The 27,919-nt window shown below is 38.9% G+C and overlaps 1 protein-coding gene across 22 annotated transcripts in view; it reads right to left on the reverse strand.

Annotated features, from left to right (window-relative positions):
• Positions 1 to 19,671: 19,671 nt before the first annotated feature.
• Positions 19,672 to 27,919, reverse strand: part of EPB41L2 (erythrocyte membrane protein band 4.1 like 2) — a 109,880-nt gene continuing 101,632 nt past the window's right edge. For all 22 annotated transcript variants that reach the window (XM_017739432.1, XM_017739447.1, XM_017739442.1 and 19 more), the window contains 3 exons: positions 27,612 to 27,692; positions 24,904 to 25,042; positions 19,672 to 20,915 (listed from right to left, as the gene is read on the reverse strand). In XM_017739432.1, the coding sequence (XP_017594921.1) occupies positions 24,935 to 25,042; positions 27,612 to 27,692 (189 nt within the window). In that variant the 3' untranslated portion in view covers positions 19,672 to 20,915; positions 24,904 to 24,934. The remainder of the gene's footprint in view (positions 20,916 to 24,903; positions 25,043 to 27,611; positions 27,693 to 27,919) is intronic.

Here is a 27,919-nt window from a genome sequence, read left to right on the forward strand (position 1 = left end):
GGTGGGGGTGGTGTGGGTGGGTGGAGGAAATGGCTTTTGCCAAAAATGGAATGAAAGGACAAATAAACCAGAGGGCACAGTTACAGTGTGAGCCAAAACAAGGATAGTAATAGACTGCTGTTGAAAGATAGAACAATAATTCACTTAATTTGCAGTAAGGGGCACTTGGGCTAGACAGCAGGGAAGTCTCAGCATACCACTCATTACATGGTACCCCAGGGAAGCAGTACCTCAGGAGGTTACTGGAACCTCGGTCTCAGAGGGTTTTAAAGATAGGTTATTTTGACGTGTTCAAGGAACACAGATGCTCCTGACCTTCCCCAGAAGGAGGAGTATTGGCTAGACAGCTTCCTGAAAACTTTCCCAATGCTGTTTCTTTGATTTCTTGTCTTACTCTCAAATTCTGGAAAATACCTACAGTGAGAATTATAGCTGTCCAGAGATTGTTATCTATGTGATAATCAAAGCAGAGGGACAGTGAATGTCAAAGACTATCTGGGCTGTTTATGACGGAGTTAAAAGAAGAAATATTCTTAGGCAGCACAAAATAATTCAGCAAGTAAAAAGAGCAGAACTCCAAATGCTTACTATAGAAACTGAATGTCCATCTCAGCCTCCCTTCAGCACTTACCTGCATAAAATTGCTAAAGCAATAGGAGAAAGAGTCCTTGATCTTTATTTCAGCACCAACAGTGAATTTATAAAGAGAGAAGAGTATTTCATATTCACTGAGACAACAAACCAATGAGAAGGTCACAGTATCACCTTCTAAGAGTGTTTTCAAAATACGCCTAACTTTTCTGAGTAAATTTTTTCTCTAAGATACTCTTGTAGCCTGAAAGCCTTTCAATACTCTGTGAACTTTTACAAAGGTACAGCAAATTACTTCAATTAAGTCTTTTTTTAGCCTGGTGATGCTAACATTGTTTTGTTAAACACAATCAACAATGACAGAAGACCAGGCATTTAGGTAAATTTCCCTAACTTGTACTGGAATATTGCTATTATCTGGAACAGAGTAGTCCACCCACATTACTGGTACTGCTTCTCCCAGTAACTCCAAATAATGGCTAGAGGAGTAAACTGAGTGATTTGCTTTCACTTTCCCCTCTTGTTTTCCTTGTAATTTTGGCTACTAGGGTTTAAACTTTTGGGATACTGGTGTTTCCTTACTCCTAGCAAGCAGAGTTAACAGGAGCAGTATATATGCTCCTATCCCTCTTCCACCAAGTAGGTTGTAGGAGACATTCTTTCTGTCTCTTTCCACTTCAGCTGGTAGTGAACATTCCAAGCTACATTATTATTTAGAGAAGTGAAGTAGGGATAGAAATGTTTATTTATTTTTGAGAAACATGACCTTTTTTAGTAATCAAAAAATAAGTGGACTTTTCTTTGCTTTTCCAAATTCTCCGTAGCCAAGAGTGACATTAGCACAATTTGGCTTAAGTCACCAAAACTTCTAATTCATCTCCCTAGTTTGCCTACTGCCTTCTGCATTTGATTCTTCCTCACTCAAGCAGACCGGTCCCAGTAACCTACAGCCATTACTTTCCCTTTTGTTCAGAGCCCAGAGAAAGTCCCTTTTCTCTCAGTGTGCCATCCCACCTTTTTCCCACTGATTTTTGTTACTGGGGATGTTTCTAGTTCTTTGGATATGACCAAATAAAGATACACTAAGTTACTCTGCTACTGATTAAATGAGATTATTTTCTGCCTCCATCCAGCTCAGGGAAATCTGCCAGCTACAGCTGCCCTTTGTGTCCTCCATCAAGGGGACCTCAGGAAATGCTTAGAAGATAAAGCAGTTGCTTTCTTACTAAAAATTTGTGAAGATGTGGTAAAACCTTACTTTTGTTGCTGTAAAATTAGAATTGCCAGTTCCAGCATTCCCAGGGGGTGCTGAAGTCCCAGCACGTTTAAGGGAGTGAATCTATCAGTGCTTTGCACAGTGCCTGGGGACCCTCAGATAGAAAGCCCTATTAGAACTTCAAATGTCAGTACCATGACTCTGCCAAATGCGCAAATAAGCACTACAGAAGGACAGGAGAGCACATCTCTGTAACACTGTTTGATTGTAACCCATTATCTGAGTATCCCTGAGTGCACTGTACTTCTGCAATCCACTGATTGAAGAAGAGTGCTGGATAATAAGTGCTGTTGGAAGCCATTGAAAAATCAGCAGGTCACTGTCACACAACTAACTATAAGTGAAAACAGGTAATGCCACCAAGATAAAAACAGCATGAATGGAAGAAACAGTGTGTGGGTGATTGGGAAAGAAAATTAATCAAAAAACTTTTAAAAAGTGTATTTTCAACCTACCAAAGAAGAAACATGCTGCAAAAATAATTACAGACGATTGCAGCTCTGCAGATGCCATGTTGTTTCTGTTTTTGTAAACAGTAAAACTGCCCAGATATTCAAGATGGCTAAATCATAGCCTTCAGATCCATGCATGCACACACAAAACACAAAAATATGTCACCAGGCAGAGCAGGCTATGAGCTCACAGCTACTCCCTGATAACTGCCCAGGCAGGCACACGCTCACCAGCAGAGTGATTAGCCACCACATGTTGACAGGCCAGGTAAAAATCTGCTTGGGGGCACATACCTACTGAGTAGCCAGAGTGCTACTCTGCATTCATACACTTTTCAGTCCATACAAACTAAAGTTTGCTTGATAGCACACTGTGAGGTAGAGTCCTCAGTGTGTTTGATACATTAAACATATCTGCAGCTCTTCCTGCCCATCTGTTTTATTTGATTTTCTTGACATTTGTGACTTCTATTCTTTCAAGGAGTCAAAGTACTTAATGTATTTTTTGAATAAGGATGAGACATCTCTACTAGGGCAGCCCCTGGCAAAGCCACTGCAGGGAAGCTAAATGAATTCCTTTCATAAGTATTCACTTTGGAAGAAACTGGGGAGACTCCCATGCTGGAATTCCTGGGTGGAGAATAGGGGCCTGCAAATATCTGAAATTTGAAGTGGCTGTAGAAGTTACTGAACTAACTGTGAAAATGAACGTTAACATATCCCCATTACTCCCTGAGGAGTTCTAAGAGAAATCAAAGATGAAATAGGTGAGGTACCAACAGTGGTGGGCAACTGTTTAAAATTGTCTTGCTATCTCAGGGCTTGATGATGTAAAAAACACAGTGAGTTTTATAAGAGTCGCTGGGAACTCCAGTGTAAAAGGCAAATTAGTAAAATTGTTGTTGTAAGCAAAAGAGATTTCATTTTCCCTCACTTCAGGATCAACAATGCAATCAACGTCTTGAGGTACCTGTACAAATCAGCGTAAGAGTCTTGCCCCCTCTTACAAACATATTTGCCATTATATCAGTCAAGTTTTACAGGGTCTATTGGCATTCTCAATACAATGTGAAAAGTCTGCAGGTTGGGGCAGTAGATGCTCAGAGCAGCCATACCTTTTTCAAACAGGAATTATTGCCTCAATTATTTCCCCTTCTTTCTATTTTACCAGTTTGAATCTCCTTTATTCTACTTCCATGGCTCTGCATGGTTTAACATTCATGCTAGACAAGCTGCTGCCTATGGGGCAGTTTTCTGATGAGGATGGACTATCTTTACCTTATCATTCTTATAAGTAAAAGACCTTAGAATGCATTCCTCATTCAGGGAAAAAATGCAGTTGATGCTCTCTTTCTACATGAAACTCCCCAAGACAGAACATTCACAGTAACTATTTTAAATCATCAAACAGTGTAGGGTTAAAAACTCTTTCCTTGGTCTTACACGGTTGCACGTATAAATTAGCATTTGTTATTGCCAGTGTCAGTGTTAAGCATAAGGTTTTCTGGATATGTTAGAGTATCAGGAAAAACACGAAAGGCAGTCTGTCTATCTCCTTTCAGGGGAGTGGAGAAAAAAAAAGATCATTTCATGCCAGCAGATGGCTACAACTCATTACTGTGTAAATGTACAGTGTGGAAAGTGGAATGACAAATTAATTAGCACTCACCAGAAATACATAACAGAGAATGATATGTGCTCATGCCATTTTATTTCATGTCACATTAATTGAGTACTAGATAGCTGACAAAATGCATTAAGCTAACCATAGCTTTTGCTGGCAGCAGCTGAAAATTTGTCTCACAGAGAGATTTCATTTCCTTCCAGACACTGACAGAGGAGGCAGCTTTGCACACACACTCACTTCCCCAGCGTTGCTGACAAAGTTGCTGTACTGTTCATTTCACTGTCACTTATTTTCACCCAGGGTTACATTAGGCCTTAGTTTCTGATCAGCCCTACTCAACCAGCAGCTTGGATCCTTCCTGTATGGAGGAACCCTCTTTCTCCAGAGAAGGAGCCTGTGCAACAGGAGGCAGTCACAGTTCAGCTTCCTGTGAGGGAATCTCACAGGGAAAATCCCCATAAAACGTCTGCCAAACCTGTAATGAATAACTTGAAACAACTTGAGTTACTGGAAACAGGGGCACGGACACGTTTAAGATGGATCTTGAGTTCTCTACAGCTCTATTAACTCTATGAAACTTGGGCTGTTTCCTAAGTATGTCTAATAAGGACATACAGAGATATTGCAGAATCCTCAGGTGTCCTGCAAAGCAGCTGCGGTGTTGTGGCTCAAGTCATTAGGGCACACAAGTAGGCACAAATGAGCCAACATGCCCTAGAAATCACTCTGATCTGGAAGATGCCATTTTTTTACTTTGCAGAGCTGTGCTTCAAATTCAATACAGCTACACATTTGTGCATGTTTAGCCACCAAATAAAATGCTTCTGCATTAGTCCCACCCCATAGCTTCTTCACAGGGTTTAAAACCTATCTGTGGTGCTGAGCAGCCTCCCTCACTACCCACACTGCAGCTGCTCCAGCCCTGTGCTGTATCAGGGAATCATAGAATATCCTGAGACTGAAAAGATAACCATGTCCAGCTCCTGGCCCTGCACAGGACAGCCCCAAAAATCAGATGGGGCTGGGGTCAGGCTGCCCAAGAAGCAGAATCTGGGGCCTTTCCAGTTCAGCCTCTTTAGCTGGCTGGGCACAGCTGTAAATCTTGCTGCTGTAGCCTGCTCTCCCTCATCTTTTACTATGGGAAAGCAAGAAGAGAAACAGTTCATTGCTCTACAGCTACAGGGTGACTCAAAACTCCCTGAGGTATGGTAGGGTAGCAACACTAGGGCAGCAGTCTTGTAAAGTAATATCATGTGGTATTAGGTAACCAAGAAGCAACAAATGGCATAATTCAATAGAAACATAACAGCATAACACATTCGAAATCAAGCCAGCTAAAAAAAGTCAGCTTAGCTTTTACAATTGCTCTGGTCACTTCTCTGGACCTTTACATAGTGGTTTCAGGATCAGTTACAAATCAGGACACCAAATGAAGTTGAGCCTGTCCTAGTTTCTATAAGCATATCTTCTTGCTGTGTTTGTTGCTGTGTGAAAAGCAAGCTGGCAGTGAGCAAGGAGTGATACAGCAAAATGCCATCCCAGCTGGGGCTGTGGGTTATGGGTAAGACAAAAAGACAGCCCTGTGTTACCAGTGTACAACCATTCCCAGTTCAACCTAGCTCTGTCATTCCAGCATATCAGAGCAGCACAGTTTTTCATCACTCGCTCACTTATCTACACTGTCTAAAGGTTACATTGATTTTGTCTTTACTAATCAAGAAGAAAAGCACACTGACAGGCAGCTGCAAGCTGTCCAAGGGATGAGACAGAAAGAGATTGGGTTTGTTTCAGAGTTTTAATTAAAAAGATAAAGATACTGTTCCATTTAATACACTGCTGCTTGAAGTCTCATGCAGAGAGAATTCATCATATGGCTCCTAAGGATCCACGATCTTCTAACAAAAAGGGATTCAGGGATTCAGCTGTCAGGAGAGATGCTGCAGGACTAGGTCATGCCAGGTACAGGTGAAATAATCCCTGCACTGGAACTGGTGAAGAGCAGCTGGTTACAGAGAGCCATTGGGAACCAGTCTCATTAGATACAGGTGAACAGTGGGCAACTTGAACAAGAAACTGTACACACACACTAAAGTGGGTAATAGAAATTGACCCATTTCCAAATTTTTTAGCAAAATTGTTCGATGGAAAGAGTATATCTATTAACTTAAATCATCTGACACACTTTAAAATTGGTATTTAACAGAAATACAAGTAGTAATTCCAAAAGAAACATTTACTGGCTCTCTGTTGAGTCATATTTCAAGTCAAGGACAAGCATGACAAGCCATGAATATGAAAAATGGACTCCATGAAAAATGCTGTGATCATAACAATCAGATTTTTTTTATTCTTTCAAAATTGTACTGGAAGCAAGAGAGATGTGGACAGCAGCTCACCCATCAGGGTGGTTTAAGCAATAATGTATAGAATGCATTAGTCTCAATGAATGTTTTGGTTTGTACTCAAAGAGAAGGCTCATCCACTTGTACCACTGCCAGATGTCTGTGCACAGGTAGATTACTATTCACCTGTACACATGATTAACTACAAAGCTGAAATTTAAATAACCTGTATGGAACTTTGAAATTCAAGAAGCCTGAAAGATGCCTAGAAGTCGGCCAAGAAGGTTTTGGCATTTTCTCCTCTTCAGCTAATTTTTCATAAATCTTAAGCATAATATTGAGAGGCCTAGAAACCCATTACTTTCATGACAGCACTCAAACGTTCTGGCCTAGTTATAGGTCAGGAAACTAATGCAAGCCATGAAGAATGTAAAGATTGTTCCAAGAGATAGAAAATCAGAATATAAATAAGCTACTTAGCACGATTTATGCAAAATAGGTGTTACTTTGTTAATGAGATTACAAGTCTGTTTGATAAAGTCAAGCACAGCTTCAATACACCTAGAAGTCCTAAGGCACTTTAATTAATAGCACAAGATGTGCACATTAAAAAGTAATCACTTTTCTATATCAATAGAGCACACAAGTAATGAACCAGGAATTGCTGCAGGGATCCTAAAAGTCATATCCACAGGGTAGCTACTGCAGTGCTTCTGGTGACGGGATGGTTAGGCATCTGGCAGCAGAGCCATTTCGAAACTCAACCAGAAAATGGATACAGTTTCACAATAATCTCATTAATACTTTCCCTCAAAGCCCAGGAGCAGCTTATGCAGCTTTTCAGCTGGATTGATAACTTGAAGAACTTTACCCCATGAAGACACAAATACTTGTATTAGAAAAGCAACAAAGTAGAAAATGAGCAAAGTAGAAGAGGAAAAAAACCAAGCCCTCAGGTGGAAATTGATATAAAATCAACACTCCTAAAAGGTGCAGATAATCAAAGGCTTGATGCTAAGCAGTACAGAGAAATAATAAGCAGTTAGGCTGTGTGATTTAGATCATTTGTGAGAGGCTGGGTTTATCATGAGACAAGCCATTACAACATTTCCAAACAAAAATTTTCCATCTAGAAACAAGCTTAAAAGGTCATCTCCAAAACTTGCCCTGGGCAACCACAATCCTGAAGAGGACTGAGACCAAGAGCAGGTGTGTGATGCAAACGCCTCCAAATTCTCTAGCAATTAGGCCCCCACGAGCCCTCCTGATGAATGAAAAACTGATTAACAAGGGGGGATAGAGACATGAATTTACCTCTAGGAGTGCCACAGGTGACACTATTATGAGATTGCAGCCGTCGGGATGCCCACATTTCATAAGATACTTTCAAAAATTAGGCAAGGCACAGAAAACCTGCAAGGAAATTTCAAGGATGGGAAAAACCCCCATAACGCCTGATGTAAGGAATGAAAAAAACAGCATGGGTAGCTTAACAGGAAAGAGAGACATGACACTGCAAGGCATAAGTGCTTTCACAGGGGAAAAAGTAACAGGTCCCCCACAACTCCCTGATGCACTGAGGAAGGCACAAGCAGAACAAGCGGCTGAAAGCAGAACCATGGCAAGCTCGAAACCAGACTTCATGAACAAGGCATGAAAAGGGACAGATGATTCTCTGCCTCCTAATGTTTTCAAACAAAGGCTAAGTGCTTTTTCAGAAAACAAGCCTTAATCAATTTATTGGATTCCGCAAAGGACATGGAAGGAAATGAAATTGCCTGTAAAAATAAAGATATCAAACTACCCAATCTAATAACCTTTATTGAATTTATGTTGGAAAGGAGAGTAAACGATTTTGGTGTTCTAGCAGAACATCCAGGATAAAGATGAGATCTAAATGTTCATTTAGCATTTAAATTTAATAAACTTAATATACATTTCAGGAAACCTTGTGCCTTGATATCCCTGGGAACTAAAGCCCTTTTTCATCCAAAATGTGTTTTCTGAGCAGTGGACTCTTACCAACTTACCAACAGCCTTACCCAGCTTACCAACACCCATCCTGGGCTAGGGACACCTGTGGGAATATCCAGTTCTGTGGGGCCAGTCCCAGCTCTGCCTCAGGGAGGAACAGGAGTTTTGACCCACTGGCATGTGCTGGAAGGCTCTGTTTTACTGAGCCAGGACCAAATTCCTGCTTCCTCTTTCTAGCATAATGACAGAAATACTGACTTTTTACAAAAAGTTTCAGTCTCACAGCAAATTTTACAGTGTCTTCCCTAAGAAAGTGCAACCTCAGCTCTGCCAGGTCAGCTGCCATGCATGCTGGCAATTTGCCTGTATGGAATGTGAGCATCTTGGCTTCTGCCCAAAAGGCTCCTGAGCACCTGCAATAACCAGGGTTTTCTATCAATTGTGGTTCAGTCTTCACAGGCACATCTTAGTCTTTCCCCTCAGCACCAATATGCACTTCTTTGCCTTTTTATATTCCCTACTGAAGACATCTAGAAATTTAAAATAAAGTTTTCCTTTGGAAACTGATTGAAACGAAATATTCAACAAGAACGTGTGTGAAAATATGTGTTCTTAACACACACACACACACAAACACACAAAGAAGAGCAGTAAAAGTAATTCCTTCCAGCAAGGTAAGTGTGATGTTCATAATTTCTGCTGTTAGTTGGCAAGTTTGGAAAATAGAAAGTCATTTGAAGTTTGAATTAATTCATTTGTGTTCACATTTCATGCATATAATCAAAACGACACAGCTGAAACAAGAGTATTATTGGCTGTAAAATTAATGTTCCTTAAATTCCCTCTCACAGGAAATTAAGCTTCTGATTCAAGCCAAAAGGAAAACTTTGAAACAGCTGAAATCCCTGTTAACCATAAAGCAAACTGTGGGCAGGCCCATCCTGCAGTGCCGTAGGGGTAAGAAGCAATTGGTTCTGTTTTTCCAGCGGGTGAGAAGTCAGTGACAAGTTCACAAAGCCCATGAATCCCTCTATTTTCTCAAACACACCCAAGCTTCACAGATGAGCCAGGAAACCACATGTTGCTGTGTAATCCACGCCTGGCCCACATTTCCCACTTTCCCTCTGGATGTGGCAGACGACACGCAAAGCATTGCTGCTGCAAACACCGCTGCCTGTCCAGCAGCAGAGCTCCTCTTGGCTTTACACAAACCATCCCAGCCAACCCAGGTTGGAAATGATCTGCCTTCATGGTAAAAATATGTTTGAACTCACTTCCACTGCATTTGTCCTGCTTCAATATGGAAACTCGCACTGCACATCTGCCACACTGAGCAGCCATGAGCCAGGTTTTGTTCCTCAGGTAACTGCTGAGAGCAAAGCTGGCACCTGCCGTTTCACAAGAAGTTTGTACAAATGCAGAGGCTTGAGAATTTTCTGATTCTTCCTGGGCAGAAGTTAACCACTTCCAATCCATCAGCTGCCTGATCCACCAGAGGCAGGTGTGACAAGCAAGTCAGCTACTTACTTCATCTCCCCTGACTCGCATTTGACAGAAAGAAATTGTGTCACAGGTGCACAAAGTAACCCAATTTAAATATCCAAGTGAGTGTTTTGCCCTTGTATGCAGGTATTTAGCTCCCATAAATATCATTATGGTCCGTAACAGATGCATCAAAGAGCAGTATGCCCCGGCTCATTTTGTAATGTCACAGTGCTTGGAATTCAGTCACAGACTTCACTCTCAAAGACTGAGCTCTCTGATTACTCGAGATATTTCTATTTAAGAACATCAGTTAGGAAGGAATTTTAAAAATATGCCAGAAGAGTGTTCATCAAATACTGCAACTGTTTTGCAAACCAGAAAAATAACAATCACAATAGTTTAAAAAACCCCTCTGAATTAACTTTTCATGCACAAAAAAATAGTCTAAGAAATGTATTGATCACAGCTGACAGGTATCTATTCAAGGAAGGAATTATCTGGCAACAGATGGGCCTATAATAATATTAACATCTTCACCATCTGGCTTTTAATCCATGCTTTTCCTCAGTAGATCATAAAGCACTTTATGAATGAGGTCAAACATCTCGTGGGGAAAGACAGAATAAGATAAAATGGTGAGAATCTGAAGCTGAACAAGTATAAGCAAGAAATAAGACACACTCCATTCACTCTTTTATCAATTACAACGACAGGTGATTACCAGAACAAGAATTTGTCTGTAAACATTATATTGTCCATCACTTGTCAAAAAGGGAGGACCTCAAACATCCTACAGTTCAAAAAAATTACAAGCTTCATATAATTTTTGGGTGAGGTTGTTTGTCTTTTCAAAACAGTTGGTGAAGAAAACAAGGTGAACACAGAAATACCTCTTTCCTCTGAAAGTGTAAAAATCTACTGCATTTCCCCTTGGCTCCAGCCTACCCACCTACACAATTAGTCAAGCAAATCTTGTACAGTCTTTCTGGATGCTTGGACAGAACTTCTCACCCTGAAGGTGTAGAGAAGGACTATAAAACAAATAATCATCTTTTTAAAATTTGATTAAGATGATCAATGCATGCAAGGCACAGTTTTGCCATATGCTGGTGACCAGATGGGGAAAATCGAACTACTTGAACATTTAAAAGGTTCTTGAATTCTCTGGCACATCTGCCCCCCGCCAAAATCATACATTTTCAACTTTACTATGAAAGAAACCTTTCTGAGTTTCATTGTTCTGCAGCTGCTCTTTGGGAAGAATGCTGTTGGTACAGCAGCACCTCAGTCACTCACTTCTTCCCTTGGTCTGAAAACTCTTCAGAGTAGCGACCACATGTGTGCCTGTGTGGTATGTACAACAGGGTCCTCACCCCAAGTGAGCATTTGAGATCTACTGTAAAATTGATAATATATCTAGAAAGAGGGTGCTGATTATTCAGAATGGCCTGTACAGTGTTAGCAGATGACAGAACCCACACTGCTCAAAAGGCAGCAGCAGCCTCACATACCGAGCCCTGCCCAGCCCAACATATTCAAAGGTTTCAAAGCCCTACATTACTTCAATACACACTTTTAAACTTTGTTGCTGAGTAACTTTGTGAGTGAACTCCAGTACTACTGGGATCACAGGCCTACACAAACAAACCAAAGTCCAAAAAGAGATAATGGCCTGAGCAAAGGGCAGAATGTCCATCAGGGAAAAAAGGAAGAAAGCAGGATAAATAAGGTCCAAACTTGGAGACCTTAAGGATCTGGCTTGGCACGGTTGCCAGAGAGGAAAATGAGCGTGGGTTACGTATTGTCGGTGTTTGTGAGGGAGCTGCCTGGTTATGTTCTCTTTGCTGGGATCTTTATGCCTGTGACTTTACTCCTGCTGCTGCTAATTGCCTACTTCAGGATCAAACTAAGAGAAGGTGAGTCAGGATCTGGGAACAAAGACTGGGTAGGCAGACAAACCTTCTCATTCAACAGACAACTTAGGCTTGTAGCATTAACTAAACTGAAGAGAACTATGATCAGAAACAATTTTATGAAGTTGTACTGTATTTTAGACCATCTTCTATTTGAAAAAGACTACAGGTATTTGTTTAGAACTTGGATTGACCCCTCATTTAAAACTCTGTAGTTTTATATATATCATACTATAGAAGATTTTACTGTTTTACACTATGGAAGGGGCAATCAGATTGAAAAAAAAAAGACTAGGGCAGTTAAAATACAGATAATTTTCTTCTGTGCTTACAACCGTGCAAGTCTTCAAGTAGCAGCAGTTACACCCTATAAGTAATTGGGCTTTAAGTACATGTCTGTGTTCTTTCAAAAGTATGTATTTGCTTTTACTTTGTACCTAAAAGCATATTTGCTATGTTGCCTTTTCTATTTTAAAATCAGCTTATACTCACTTCAAAAATCTATCTTCTGAGTAAAACCAAACAAACACCCACCCCAATGCAAATGTGAAGTGACTGTAACACATCTGTGTACTGAGAATGAAGGCTGCTCACAGAGCCCAACTGGGCTACACTTGTAGAAGGCAGGGAGTTTCTTTTAGAAAGGAAAATCCTGTGCCTCAGACCGTCCAGTCTTGATGGGATGATCTTCATGCCCTCCACATTTGGGTCCCAGCTGCAGCATCACAGTCACATGTGCTCATGTTTTAGGGTTCCAGCTGCCAAAGCCACTCTTGGGGCACATTCAGATCAGAGGCCTCAACCATTCTTTTCTTCATCCCTTCTAAAACATACTCTCACAGACACTGGGCTAAGCTTGTTCCTCAGATTATCTGTCTTTTGAACCTTTTCTCCATATGGAATGTCTGGAGAGCTAAGACGACAGCCTAGGTTTTCTCTGTAAACTTCAGAAGTGTCTTGATATAGCTTGGTGAGAACCCTGGCTGGGACAATATTTCACAGCTCTGCCATTATAGGCTTCAGCTCTAGCAGAGACCTGGCTGTGGCAGACAGGCCAGTCCTGTCCATAGGGTTCTGCAGATCAGCTGAGGCTTCGCACCGAGCTAGCCCACGGTGCATTAGCCCAACAGGAGAAGGATTTACCCACCAGTGCAAGGCTAGGAAAAAAATCTCACTTAGATGCTAGGCCAAACACTGTAATTTGTGCACTCACATTTTCCTCTATCCTGAAAACTGGGCCACTTAACATAAGAAAGGTCATATATAGCCAGAAATGTAAAATAAACTAACTTCCCATTTTGTGTAACATCTCCAGGGACTTAGATCTGAGGCTTTAAGAGAGGGAGGGTGTTGGTTTGCTTATGAGCATACACTTCAAGTTACCTTCAGGCTGCTAAAACTCAAACATTTCCTGTTCAGGATGTGCTTTCAGATGCTGAATTAATCTGCATGGGTAGCCTGCTCCACACGCCTAACCCAGCCCTGCATTGGGTTATACATTATTCTTAGAGCAAGGTGCTGATGATTTTTCACACGCTAATAAAACAACATCCAAAAAACCAGTGCAATGCCAAAACATGGTGCAATTCAGTATCTGTGAGGAAATAGGAAGGCTAAGTACTGAGAGGAGTTTTCTTTCTTGAAAGTGGCTGAAATGGAAGAGAATGAAATTATTGCGTTTGACTTCAGATAAAAGCAAGGATTTTCCCTTTCAGTAAATTACCAGCTCTGTGCTCACATGTGTAAGTCAGACGTTAGTGATTATGAAATAATACTGAGCTGCTACTGATCTCCCTGTTACCTGGTGATGCTCTCGCTTTTCTATTCCAGCTAGGATGAAGCAAGCCAGGAAAAGCAGGTGGGCTACTGATCCCATCAGTTCAGGTATTTTGCTGAGGCTCAGACATTGCTTTCATTAAGCAGATGAACCCATCTGAAAAAAAACCCACAGACATTTGCATTCGTGGTGCATGATCAACCCCTGAAACAGACTGTCCTGCCTTTTTTCACAGCACTCATATCCTCCTTAGCTACACTTTCTCCAGGTCTGTAAATAATCTACGGCACCAGATCTTAAATCCTGCTTCTCTTTAAGCACAGAAATTTTAGCTTTGGATTTGTAATGAGTTTAAGCAAGCAATGGTTTCCTAAATTTTCTGAGATTAGTAATTAAGGGTGTAAGAGAGAGGTGAATGAAGCAGTTGGCAGACTTATTTGCCAAAGGAATATTGCTGCTGCGCTTCTCTCTTTCACAACCAAGAAGGGAATCATCTGGCTTTTCTAAGCCTCAGGAAAGGATACACTCAGTTTGCAGATCACAGGTGTTCTGGCTGGGATTCTCAAGAGGATGTGAGATGAATTCCTGTCTATTCAATACTTCGGCCTTGCTCTGTCTCCAAGATCTTCTTTTTCTAGAGTTGAGACTGTCAGAGACCAATCTACTGTTTTGGCCTCCAGCCAACTTACACAAAACATCCTGAGCAGCTCTCCCTGTGCAGGCAAGCAGAGCTTCAGCTTAAAACCATCAGGTGAGAGAAACAGCTACAGATAAGCCTAAGAACAGACTCCTTCAAATGCCAGCTCTCCTACAGAACATCAGAAATTCAACAGGTTTCAGCTGCCTATTTCCTTAGATCTCTTTTTTGGGAAAAAAAAGAAAAAAAAGAAAAAAGGAGAGAATTTTTCATTACTAAAATCAAGGCTGCCTTGCTTCATTGTTAAACGAGCATTTAATTTTTCTCTGTGCAGCAAGAGAGAGGCTCTGCATAAATATATCAATATATAAGCACCTTATAAATAAAACTAAATCATCTAACAAAACAGCACACATTTCTCCTGAACAATAGGCAATAACAAGTGCTTTATGTCTTTTTAAATTTTTTTTATTTTCTCTGTTTCTCCATCCTTCTTGAAATAATCTCCTAGCCTCCAACAGCACCATTGTATTCTGAAGATGTTCAGTTATGTGGGCAGCAAGCATTTCTCTGGTCTGTCTGTACTACAGGCAGCATTGGGAGGATCAGGCCAGCTCGAGGTTCCCACAGCACAGCCACAGCAAAGCAGAACATGAACTGCCAGTGTAAGCTAACTATGTCCTTCGCTGTTGTTTAAGGATTTGATTCTGATTGAAAGCTGTGGAGACAAACAAAAAGAGAGCATTTCTGCTGATGTCAATAGTTTGTGTTAGCGCTTCACTGGGCATAGAAGCAGCCCCAGACTCACACTCAGAAGACTTCCCTCTAGGATCACGGGCAAACTAATACCAGTGTGCTCCTTAGAAACCTTCACCTTAATAAGATTAGTTCTTATTAATATATGCCAGCTCTTTTTCTTTATAAAACCTCACCACAAGAAATCAGAAATCAATCCATATTCTTATGGAATTTTTGTGTTGTTTGGATTATTTTTCAGTTGAGGAGGAAATGCCCATCCTGAATCACCGTGGTCAGTGGAAGAAACCCAGGAGATCTGGACAGAAAGAGAACAGATACAAGAACTCAAGGACATTTAAGGGAGCTTCACGTCTCAGGAAGCAAGCTTAAACCCAGTACTCAGCGCTGCAGGCTTAATAATAACCATCTGTAAATAAACACCACGCAGGAAAACAAAACTGGAGGGGAGAAGTTAGTGCTGTGCTGTCCTAATGAAATAGCTGCCACCATCCAAAGAGTTCTTGTAAGCTCTAAGCTGCCCTTTGTGCAGCTCAGCAGAGACCAGACACCCCCTGCACTAGACTGCATTGGTTCCCTTGTGTGACAAAGGATTTGTGGGGAGGGACAGCACCCTGCTCACCAGCCCCTCCCTGGCCTACGAAGGACAAAGCGACATAACGAGATCCTGAGAGAGCTGAGCTGGCACATACAAGGCAGGCAGCCTTATTAAATCAAGATGCATAAATAACAAGTTGTTACCAACCACTGACATCTGGGAAATAGAAAAGGGTTTTGAAGGGGAACTGACATTTATTAGCTTGTACACTTTGGGAAAAAAAACACTGTGGGTTTTGTAAAGTATCCTTTCCATAGAATTTGAAAGAAAAATATAACAGTAACAGGAAACAAAAGGATTTCTCTCTGCTGACTAAAAATGCCAAATTTTGAAACCATGGAAAGATTCAGTCAGGATTCTGTAAAATAGCTATTATTCTCCTTTAAGGACAAATGGATGACTTTTTCAAATAAAAAATTGCACAAGCATGAAGTTATCTTTTTTGTGTGTCAATTGACACACTTTTTTAAAAAAAAAATCTTCCTACCTGCTCTCCTGTAGCTGTGGGTGTACAATTTTTAGTGCATCTCAGATTGCTTGTGGTAGATGGCCCACAAAAATGCAACTCCAATCGTTTGCAGGTACTACTGGCTTTTAGTTTCTCTGATTCCGACTCTCAAGTTTAAACCCAAACTGGCAAGGAATGAGAAGTGACTATCATTACTGTCCTCAGTGTTTACTGTCCCTGTCTGCTAGTGATTGCTGTCTGCAATTACCTTTCATAAAAGCTGTTTGTCATTACTCATCCTGCAAGAAGAGTGGATAATGCCTTGTCTGAGATTATGTGTGGTTTGCACAGTTTCAGTTCTCATAGACTTTTAAGAACTCCTTGGAATAATTTTATAGAAATACTAATGAGGCCATGACCACAGGTTTAAAAAACCACCATAATTTAATAAAGACTGTGGAGAAAAAAGAATTTAAACAGCAAATACCTTTACAGCCTCTCTCATTTTAATACTACCCAAATTTTAAAAGACATAGTTCATCACACTGCTTTACATCTGTGCAAATAACAGAAGAAAGAACAGATGAAGAGACAATTGTTTGCAATTACAAACACAATCTTTTGAAGGGAAGTTGTGACAGCTGCTGCAAAGAATTTACTTTCTACATTTAAGAAGGATGCTGCCTTCTTAAAGCAGTGGTCTGGGATATTGATCTGATGCTAAAGGAATTCTAACATACAGAATCCCAAACACTCACTCTCTCACTGCCCAAGAAAAGATTGGCCAGGGCTGCATGTAAAAATACAGAATGAAAATTGATTTTGTTAATTCCACAGTGTGTCTGAGAATGGGGAGATCTGAAATGTCAACAAGTGGTAACACTCTTAAATGGCACTTCACTGTAAAACAGTGGTACGGATACCGAAAATACTACTATATACATATACTGTGTGCCTTTGACAGAACTGCTGATTGAGCTGTAACTGCTAACATGTAGGAGGATCTGACATTCACGACTCAGCAACATGCAATGAAAATTCCCAGGCCTTGTTGTTTTCAGTTCCATTACTGAATAGTGTCAATAAAAATGTTTTCATGCTACCGGCATGAAACACATCATCGTATCCTATATAATTCCTTCAAAAAGGAAAAATACGTATTTAAATAACACCATAGAACTAAATCTTTGTCTAGATAAATTGTACAAGCATTATCTAAATATATATAGAGTAATTGCAAGGAAGTAACTTCTCTTCAACTACTGTTGTCACTGAGGAGTCCTCTCTCTTCCTGTCTCTAGCAATAATGTGAAGTTAGGACTCTACTCCACCAACAACCAGTACGCACTTTTAAAACCTTCCTGCCTGTGACTTCTTCCCTTCCCAGAACAGAATTTAAAGTCTCAGCATTTAAGTTGGAAAGGTACAGAGAAAGATGGTAAAGTGATAAAGGATTGTGAAATCACTTTTGGCTGGGAATGACTGATGAGAGCGATTGTTAGGTGTCTCTTCCAGTATCTGCAGTGATGCTGACCAAGGAAGCTAGAGCAGGAGCAGGTTCAAAAGACACAAAAGGTGGTTTTGGTTCTTTTTTCCTTAAGACACATAAGAATGGTTAAAATGCCTGCCAGAATAAATTTTTAAAAAGCAATTAGCCAAAAATCCAGAGGCAGATAAATATGAAAGACTGATGGACCAGTAAGTCTTTGAAAATTGCTCAAAGCTGGAAGAATATTTGGGAAAGCACTACCTTCTAGTATAGTAATTATACTTACACACACTCCAAGGCAAGTACCAGTAGATTCAGAGGCAGAGATCTGGGAGAGTTAGTCACTTAGCCTGGCCCAGTAGAGACATTCATATAGACTTACCTCCAAAAACTCTGGTAGGATTTGCCTCACACCAAACAGAATACTTTAACACTACAGGAATTACCACAGCATTTCTAATGTCTGTAATTTGTATTAATATTACTATTCTATCTCTTTTTCAAGTGCAGTATGAAACCCTCAAACAACTGAGCAACCTGAAAATCAGAAGTTTCAAACCTTCCAGACATGTAGTCAGTTCAGTATATATTTTATTCCATCTGTTTGATGTCTTTTGTGGCCAAATTAAAAGCTGCTATTCAGCTTGACTGTCAAATAGAAGAATACTTCAAGAAATACTTTGTACTGTAGCTGCTCATTGCTTTTAGCAATAAATCTTTTGTTTCAAGTTTTTCACTGGAGTTGCATGCTTGCCCTTTACAAAACCTTTATCTAGGAAACAATCTGTAGAACAAGTCCAACATTTATTATGAACCCTTAGGTTAGCATTATTAAAAAGGAAGAGGTATTAAATGGTTTTGTGTAAGACCCACATCACTCACTTTTCTAAGTATTTAAGCAGAATTAATTACTGAAAAATTGGCCTGTAATAGTATTTGAAATTGACCGTGTATTATAAAGCTGGCTTGTGAAGTGCCTTGAGGCAATTTCTATTTTTGCATGTTGTAGTTTTTGCTGTAGATATACCATATATAAAAAGGTAACAACGAAAGTTCATCAGAATGGCACAATATTCCAGAACATTTGAATAATTAAATACAACCAGAATCTGTAAAACTTGACTATTTTTAGGACTGATCACACTTAAGGCTTAGGTTTTTCTGCATGACAATGGCTGTTTAATTAGTACACGTTTAATCAATGCAAGTGACAGCTATGCACAAGCTATGCTATACTGACCTGAAAATACTATTAATTTTTCACTAACAAAAGGTTCTATAAGTATTTGAAGAGAGATATGTCGCAGTGAAAATAATATTGTTTCATTAATATTACATTTGCAGTTTTAAGGATTAAATACAATTGCAATTAAACCACTATTGATCTAGTGTCTAACTAATCAGACCAATCCAAATCAATGAGTTCAAATAATATGCTTTCCTCCCATCAAACGAGATCTGCAACTAATACTACACTATATCAAAAATACTTTAAGGACTTTTATATAGCTTTTTCTTACACTTTTGTAGGAAAAATCCACTAAGACATCCTTCTAAATGCATGTTTGTCCATTTTGACATACACTTACATATTCCAAACTTGCCACTTCTTTGACAACCTCTCTACTCACACAGTGTTGTGGCAGTGTTATTTGGTCATGCTGGATGGGGTTCTCTTCCCGTTTTTGAAAGGCAGAGTATCTCTGGTATTGAAGGAAAGCAGGTAAGCTGTTATCTGCTAATTTTCCAGGTAATGTGGATGCAATTGAGAATGACTATACATGCACAGAAATTAACATCTCTGTTACTGTTGTCATATGTTATCCAAACTATGCAGAGCCAAAGCTAACAAGAACTTCTGCTACACAAGCATGCTGACAGATGGCAGCCATCTAAACTGAGAATAGCACCAAAAATACATTGCTCAGAAGTGAAGAAGGATGTCGTGAGAAGTTTTATGATTTGTTTTGTTATCTGAAAACCACAGTAAATCCTAACTCAATGAACTCAGCAGAAGCATTTGCAGACTGAGGGGCATTTTAACTTTCACTGTGATGTTCAATCTCCTCTGTTTTAGCAGCTGAAGATTTCTTCTCTAAACTACAGATATCAGGAAGTTTATTGGAAGATGTTTAGAAAACACCGGTACTCAAGTACCAGGCAATCATACCACCCTTCTGGCAGCCCTGCAGACCACTCACACTAATCCCTATTTTAAGGCTCTGTGACCTCTAGAATTGCAGTTCTCAGAAGTAATCTGCTCACTTTAAATATCCTCCAAGCTTACGTCTGAATCCCCAAAGTCATACAGAGAATAAACAACTTTATTTTATAACAGAATTACAGAAAGCAAAATATCACTTAATACAACTTCAAGCTACTATAAATCTAATTTGGCATTTTAACTATACACAAAGTCAACAGCAAAAAAAAAAAACAACCCCAAACAACCAACCCCCCTGCAAGAACAAATTAAAAATAAACCCCAATATAATTAACAGGTTTTTGCCATGGCAGTCTCAACTGATGGTACTCTCTTATTACTTTATGAATGGAGTCCATTTTACACCTTTTATTCAGTATCCTAAAAATCTGCATTAACCATTAGAGGAAGCATGTGAAACATATACCTTCTCTGTAACAGAAATGTCAGTTCTAACATGGAGACACAGTGAGGTTTAAGAGCAAGCGAGCATTCTACACATGTATTCAAATAATGGAAGTATTGAAATTGGGACACAGTAAGAAAAAAAGCACTACGGTTTTAAGCTGCCTAGATCATCTCTTGTTGGAAAAAGAGAAAGATATTTTGTTCTTCCTTCTTTCCTTATCTGGAATGCTGCAGACAGCAATAAGTCTGCAAAAAGTTGAGCATTGGCACCAAAGTGCAAAAAGAACACAGTGCTCAGTCAGAAGAAATCTGTCTGCAACTCCTTCTCCTCTACAGACTGCCACACCATCTCTGCTCCACAGAGAGGAGCGCCTTAGAAAAGAAAGAGTTACAGAGATACCAGTATAAAATTTATCCAAAGAAATATATTTTTTCAAATTTTAGCAAATGTTTTATTTTTATAAAAAACTTTGTTATGTGATATCATATATTTACCTGAATAATCTGAAAAAAAAAATCTGTAAATTACTCCAGTAAGAGATTTCATTTGAAATATCTGAAAAAACTATATCTAAATTAGTAAAGATCCTCATTCCTGCACAATTACCACCTGCTCCAGTGAACAATGATTTCCAGACTTCTTTTGTTCACTTTCATATAATTAAGAATCAGTTTCAAAAATACAAGTATTTGTGCAAAAGAAGATCATACCCTCTAAAACTTCATTAAAAAAAAAAACCTCTAAGATTGTTAAGAAGTGGTTATAAAAATAAACAAGAAAGATTGTAAGGGAATATAGACCAAAGATGTTAAAATGGAGTTTGGTATTGGCATTTAAGTCGTGCACATATGGTCACTGTTGCTAGGCTTGGTGGATTCAGTGGAGCTGTGATGACTTGGAATGACTACAGTTCTTCGTGGTCAGTATCATTTTTATTTCTGGAAGAAAAAATGAGGTGGAAGGTTACATAAGCATTTGCAACAGATACCATGTGAATGTCACATCAGAGTCAGAAAGTAACTTTCTCTATGCAGGGTTCTTTGGTTTGTTTTTACAGGAAGGGAAGGTTATTTCATAAAAAAATGTTGCATTGACTAAAACCCCCTTCAACCAATATTAGGCAAACAGTACTACACTTTCTCCAAGTATTCATCTTGCTTTAGAGCATTTTTTCCCTCCCCCAAATTCTCATGTTATTTTAACTGCAGCCACTCGCACAGTTTACTGAAAATTTTAATTCACAACCTAGAGCATAAATAAAACAGGAAGGTACTTGTTCAATTCAGTAATCCCTCAGAATCAGAATGCAGTATCTTTTGCTTTTATTAAAGAAAACAAGTCTACACAAAGAATACTGCTGTAGTCATCAGAGCTTTCATCACCTCAGAAACAACTACGCAAAATTCATTGCATGACTCCATTGCCTTAGCACAGGAGAGCAAAAGGCTCTTGACAGATACCCAAGGCACTTCAGGTGGCTTCCTTTTGTTTAGATTACGGATTTTTTTCCCTAAAGTTTAACTGAAAGGCAACATCAGTCAAACAAGTCTCCAGGTCTAACACAAAAGTAGCATGGAGAAATGTCCTCTTTTATTCTCTCACAAGCATTGCAGACCATGAACCTGTAGAGCAATTGGCAAACTCAGAGAAGAACATCTGACACGCTCCAGTATTTTGCAAACAATCATTCCACAGTGTATATATTTCTCAGAAGTGCAAAAAAACCAACCCTCACACAATGGAAAGAATTCTTTGAATGCTTTTTTTCCTGAATAAAATTTCTACAAAGTAGTTAAATATTTGATGAAGGAACAAAATGCAGAGTGCAGCTGGCCACTAATGTAGAAACATGGTACAAACCTGCCAAGGTAATTTTTTCCTCCCATGACCCAGCCCCTTCTAAAAAGATGCAATTATTTCTATGGGATAGATCATGTTGAACAACAATTCTGGATAAAGGCAGCATGAAGAAACTGGCACAGTCTACGCATATATAGGAGAAGAGGCAATCCCTTCTCCCAAGACTTTTAAATTCACACTGATTAATAATAAATGAAAAATGTGATGGTAGCACATATAATAGTAAAACCCTGCAAATCCAAACCATGTGTTCTGCTGCCTCAGTGTATCTTTCTACCTTAGATCCTGCGATGGAAGTGCTGAAAATATGCGAGGGGTGGTTTGTGTGTGCATGTTTAATGTTGCTGTGTACCAAGGGACCAGTGAAATCACCCAAAGCACGGGCATTCTCCTTACTGCAAACAGTGATGTGCATTTTTCCAAGCCTTCTAGAACATTTATGTGATGTGGGGACCCATTGACACCCCCCTATCTCACAGTTCAGTACAGTTCCTTATCCTCTCCTGTGCTTTCAAACTGAAGCTGGAGCATACATGTTATACTCATTTTCAGTGTCACTAAGCAACAAAGCTACAAAACAAATCCAACTGAATGCTGAAACAAAGGTACAATGAAAAAACAGACGTTTATGTAGTGTTTCTTATTTTTGGTGCTTTTCCCCAATTTTCCTTCACAAGCAACCCCCACCTCCATTGTTATTTACAGTTTCTAGTATTATCTAATGTCAAAATAACTTTTTAAAGTATTAATGCTACAACATGAATATCCAGTTGTGTGCTGATCTAGCACTTCCGAATGTGATCCATGTTTTCTCCTGGTTTGTACATTTATGAACAAAAATTATTAATTTCTTTTTCAAACACACAATGATCTGACCAAATCTGAAGAAATTTTCTAGAGGCAGCCCAAACTTAGTTCTACTATGTTTTACATCCTGAAAAAGGATGTAAATTTATGTGCTGAGAAGCTCAGAGGAAAACTGGCCAGAAGATACTGTCTAAACACACAGGATCAAAACAAACATCGTAGTTCTAGCACAATCTGTACGAGGTCAGGAAAGGCAACTGGAACCACTTTGACAGAGAAGGTGGATAAACTTCCTGTCTGCAAGCAGAGGGCAGGCATCCTACTCTTATCCTCATATTCTCCATGGCATTCAACATTGCTGCTCTATGCAGTACTGCATGTAGCAGGAGTTCAGGACAAACTCTCGGGAGAGTTAACACGTGCAGTGATGAGACCCAACAATCCTGCCAGCAGATGAAAAACTCTTGCCCCAGTACCCCACCACAGGCAGTCTCTCAACTGACCCTATCCATGTCAACAGCTGGCAATGTATATTAGCTCTCCCCTTCCTCAGCCACACACAGGCCCCCCCACTACTATCCAGATGTTAGGAAAAGAGACACTTGTAGGTAGACTAAATAAGCTAAGGATTTAGTCTATGTCTTTCAGCTGAAAATATGCATCTGTGATCAGACTAGCTCAGGAAGAGTCCAATTCCTTGATAATGGTCATGCTCCATGGAACAGCATTCATATATCCTCTCAACTGATAACTGAATCTTTCCTCTTCTTGATCCCAGAAGTGATACTCAACAGTTAAATCCTCAGGTCTTAGAAAATTCAGGCACAGGAATAAAGCGGATCTTTTTAACATGACAAATTATCAGGATTATGTGAAAAATATCCTCCACTCTAGTAGCTTACACCAAATTTGGAATCAAGTCAGTGTGTCATTTTTCATATATTCCTTGCATTTCACGGCTGTGCTCAAGTCTGCTAAAGCTGCAGGTTGAAATTTATAACGGGTGGTTTCCTTGGGCAAAGAATTTTGTTCAATACTAAGGGAATGCCTGCCTGCACAGGACATAGAAGTCTCTTGTGCACGGGGCACAGCCACCATTGTATAAAATACCGAACCAGGGAAATAAGAATCATGACTAATCTCATTTCTTTAAAACATACAAAATGTATTTATTTTACCTGTCTCTCCCTACATCAACATTGATCAAAGTGCATATTAAAAACTCAAAGTTGTACTAAAACAATTTTTCTTCTTGAGATGTGCCAATTACATCGCTGCTCGTCTAGCTAAATACAGAGACTGGTTGGTAAAAAATTCACAGGTCTCCTAAAGAAGGCTTAAACCACTGAAAGTTTTTAAATTTAATTTCTTTAAAAATCTCTCCCATTGACATAACCATTTAACCATTAACAAAACCTTTTTCTTGAATCTGAATCTACCATTAACAAAACCATCAAGTTTCAAAAACCCTGAAGCTTGAGTCTCATACCAACAGCGTGACAAGCAAAGGAAATCTGAAGCTTTACACCCCAAATGGTTACTGAGCTTTAAGACATTAGCCTATAATGAGTGCAAGAGCAGATTTATTCAGTGTTCATCCTGATCTTTCTATTGAATACATAAAGCAGAGCTGTATTGTGGTTTTTTCCTTCTTTTTTTTTCCTCTACCTAGAAAGGAGAGCCTAATAAACTAACGTAACTTCAAATAGCTTTTTCAACTAATAAAAAGCTTTAAAACTTTAGCTTCCAATACATTTACCTTCTTGCCTGGGAAAATGATAAAAGGCCAAAATTTCAGTGTATTTAGGATTAAGGATTAGCTGACTAAACTCAAATGTCCAAGTGTGTCCTTCCTGGAAACTACACAGTCTTCCCACTAAACAAGCAAGATGTTAGGCAAGAACTGTAACTGTGCAGGTAAACAGAAAACTGTGACATGTACTTCACATTTTGCAGAAATAGCCCAAACTCACTTCAATATAAACTATAATAACTTGACCAAACATTGTAGAAAATGCCACGAGAGCACTGTGACAAAATTGGGAGACATAAATAGGAATATTTGCCACTGAAATTAATGTCAGATTAGACCCAAGATAAAAATTCTTATTCTAATAGTCTTCTATTAGCACCTGTTTCAACTCACCCTTTAGTGAACGCCTATCTTAAAGATGCCCCATATTCTTCAGCTGAAAAGACATGAATGCAACAGAAAACTGATGCTATGTTTTCTTACGTTAATTATATACATAAGCTTACCTGAAGTATTTGCTTGAGGGCATTTTTGATTTTAGTCTTCATCTTCCTCAGCAAGTTCAGTTTCTTTGTGCACCACCACTCTTGTCACAGACATGTCAGGGTGCTGTTCTTTGGCTTCTTTGATTGCCTGTGCCAGGGCCTGCAAACGTATTTAAAATATAGAACTTAACACACCAAAGGACATTCACGTGGGGCCACAGAATGGAGGATTACCTTTGGAAAATTTGGTTATAATTTTTCAGAACTGTAAATTCCTGAACTTGAGAGGGATCAAGGGTAAATAACTAACCAAACCCCAAACCAAACCAATTCCCAAAACACAAAACCCAAGTGAGAGGAAAAAAACCAAACCAACCATGCTAAAAATTTACCAAGATTTTCAGGAAGTAACGAATAACCATAAAGTTGTAAGATAACTTTCTATCTCATCTCAGGAGAAAAAAGTATTCCTATATCCCAGAAGTTTTTGAACTTCTTCAAAAGATCTAACAAATAACACCTTAAGAAAAGTGTAAGATAGTACAGAAAAATAAGAGTGCCCTTCAGTTTCCTGAACAAAACAGAAAGATACTTTGGAATGTATACTAAGTATGGTACTGAAACTCTGGAATCAGATCATAACAGAAATTTCTTTCTCAGCACAAGAATCTCATTTTTCTCCTTGTACTAGTTTAAGAGAAATTTCTCTAGCTTAATTCAGGGAAGTATAAATGTAAGTATCATTCAGTTTCTTGTAATCCCTCCCCATCTTAAGAAATTTTATCATCTTGAGATGTACCAATATACCCAGTTGGATCAGATGACCATCTTAGGTCCCTTCCAACTGAAATGCAGTATTTTATTCTACATCATAGTAAACCACGTAAGAGTACCCTCTGAATCATCACAGGTTAAACAGCACCTGGTACCTTCTCTTTCTTGCCCTGATCTACACATCTTATTTCAGTGAGCTGTACTACAGGTGGAACCTAACATAAGAAAAAACCAGAAGACAAGGAAAAGCATTATGAGGCAACAGTTCACCTGTTCACCTTAGTATTAAATGCAACTAAAAACCCCCCAAAATACTAGAAGGAGCAAGGAAAATATAGTGCAACAAAAAGGTTTATCTTAATTTAGAAAAGTGACTATTTCCTGAGCTAGCTACAGGTATTAAGTGAGAGAAGAAATAACTAACTCTGAAGAGAGATTGAATACACCAGCATTAGGCACCCTAACTATTATGTGATACTGAATTTGAAATCCTATTAAGGGAATATGTACAGGACACGCAATGTGCATTGGTACAATACCGGTGTTTGGTGTTTGTTTACAATCAAACCATAAACAATGAAAAACCCCTAAGACTCTAATTGTTAAATTACAACAAGTAATACAAACGTTTATATTCTGAAACTCCAAATTGAAATATTATTTTCCTATTGAAAACCGGTTTAGTCATATAGGGAGCTAAAAGACAAAATAAAAAACATCCAGCATGTAGTTTGGGCACTTAAGAAGCTCAATATTCACTTAAGAAAAAGCAGCAGATATTTCTTAAATCGTTTAAAAGCTGGTCACTGTTGTTTTAAACTTCAGTGATTAAAATTCTATTTTGTACTTCCTTTTTTATAATTTCATTCTTTACTTCATTATTCACTTGTCTCAAATTAAAGAATGGCTTTGAGAATTGTCTGGTATACTAAAGCTATTTTGTGACCTTTCCAGACATCTGAAGTGCACTGAACATGTGTCAAGGCAAACAAGAGCCATCCATGCCTGATGCTAAACAGCGCATTTAATTATGAGTGTCAAGAAGAGATTCAACTTGTCAAAAGACACTTTCTGGACGCAAATCAAAATGTGAAAATAAATTCCCTGCAAAATCTCAATATATTACAATTCATAAGTTAAATTAAACCCTTATGCTGATCTGTGAAGCCTTCGGGAAGTTAGAAAGATATTCACCGCAAGGTAGGCTTTTCCATTTGTATTAACCAATGACTGGTGATTGCTTTTGTTACTAATAGTTTCTTAGATTAAAAAACTCCCTGTGTAATCATCACTACAAGGACCAGATAATTGACTTTTGTCAATTATTTTCCTGTGTAGTTCTCAAATTCAGCCATATTAATTTGCCACTAGAAGTGATTTTAACCTTAGTTTCTAAGACATTGTAAAATACTGCTTTAGTACTGATGGAGATGAAAGGTACATACAATTTCAGCAGATCAACAATTACTTTTGTTACACATAATTCTACAAATACTGGCCAAAACCTAATTTTTAAATTCAAGCAGTTTATGTTTTAATGTATTTCAAAGTTTTCAGTCAAAATGAGCACTGCATTCAGATGTTGCTGAAACAATGCAGTAGAGACTCCCATCTATCCAGATTAGCGTATCAAAATAAGATTATTTCAGTAATGCTTTTCCTACCAATGCAAAAGCTGAATTAAATAAACTGGGTCTCTTCCAAGAAGAGTAATCCCTTTAAAAATAGTAAAATCCATTCAGATGATCTATGATGCAAACTTACAAATGCTGTTTTCCTTTCACATATATTCAAAAGGCTTCTTAACTGAAAACACTAGTGATTAATAACTACGCCACAATTAACAGTCTCAGGGTCCTTCTATATACTTTTATTCAATTTTTCTATCTTTCTCTTACTTCAGATTTCATCAGACTACAAAACGCACATTTTAAATGTTAAGTTTGCATACTCACCTCATCATGGTCAATATCTGCATCTCCAGTAATGACAATGCGCTTCTCAATTCTTGTTTCTGATACTCCACCTTTTACCATCTACAGATGATAGAAAAAAACCCCCACAACATCCCTGTAATTATTCCATATTTCCACAAAGCACTGCTTTCTGCTGCACTAAAGCAAACAGATTTCTGTCTGAGTTGCAATTCATACTAAATGTGTTCAGTGCTAAATCATCCTTTCCTTTTTCAGGTACACAGTTGGTCACCGTCTAGCAATTGCTAAACTTGATAAAAATCAAGCAATAGAGAATTACTCCTGTT

This window comes from Corvus brachyrhynchos, unplaced genomic scaffold (genome assembly GCF_000691975.1).
Source record: "Corvus brachyrhynchos isolate BGI_N302 unplaced genomic scaffold, ASM69197v1 scaffold14, whole genome shotgun sequence".
In the NCBI taxonomy this organism is placed as follows: Eukaryota; Metazoa; Chordata; class Aves; order Passeriformes; family Corvidae; genus Corvus; species Corvus brachyrhynchos.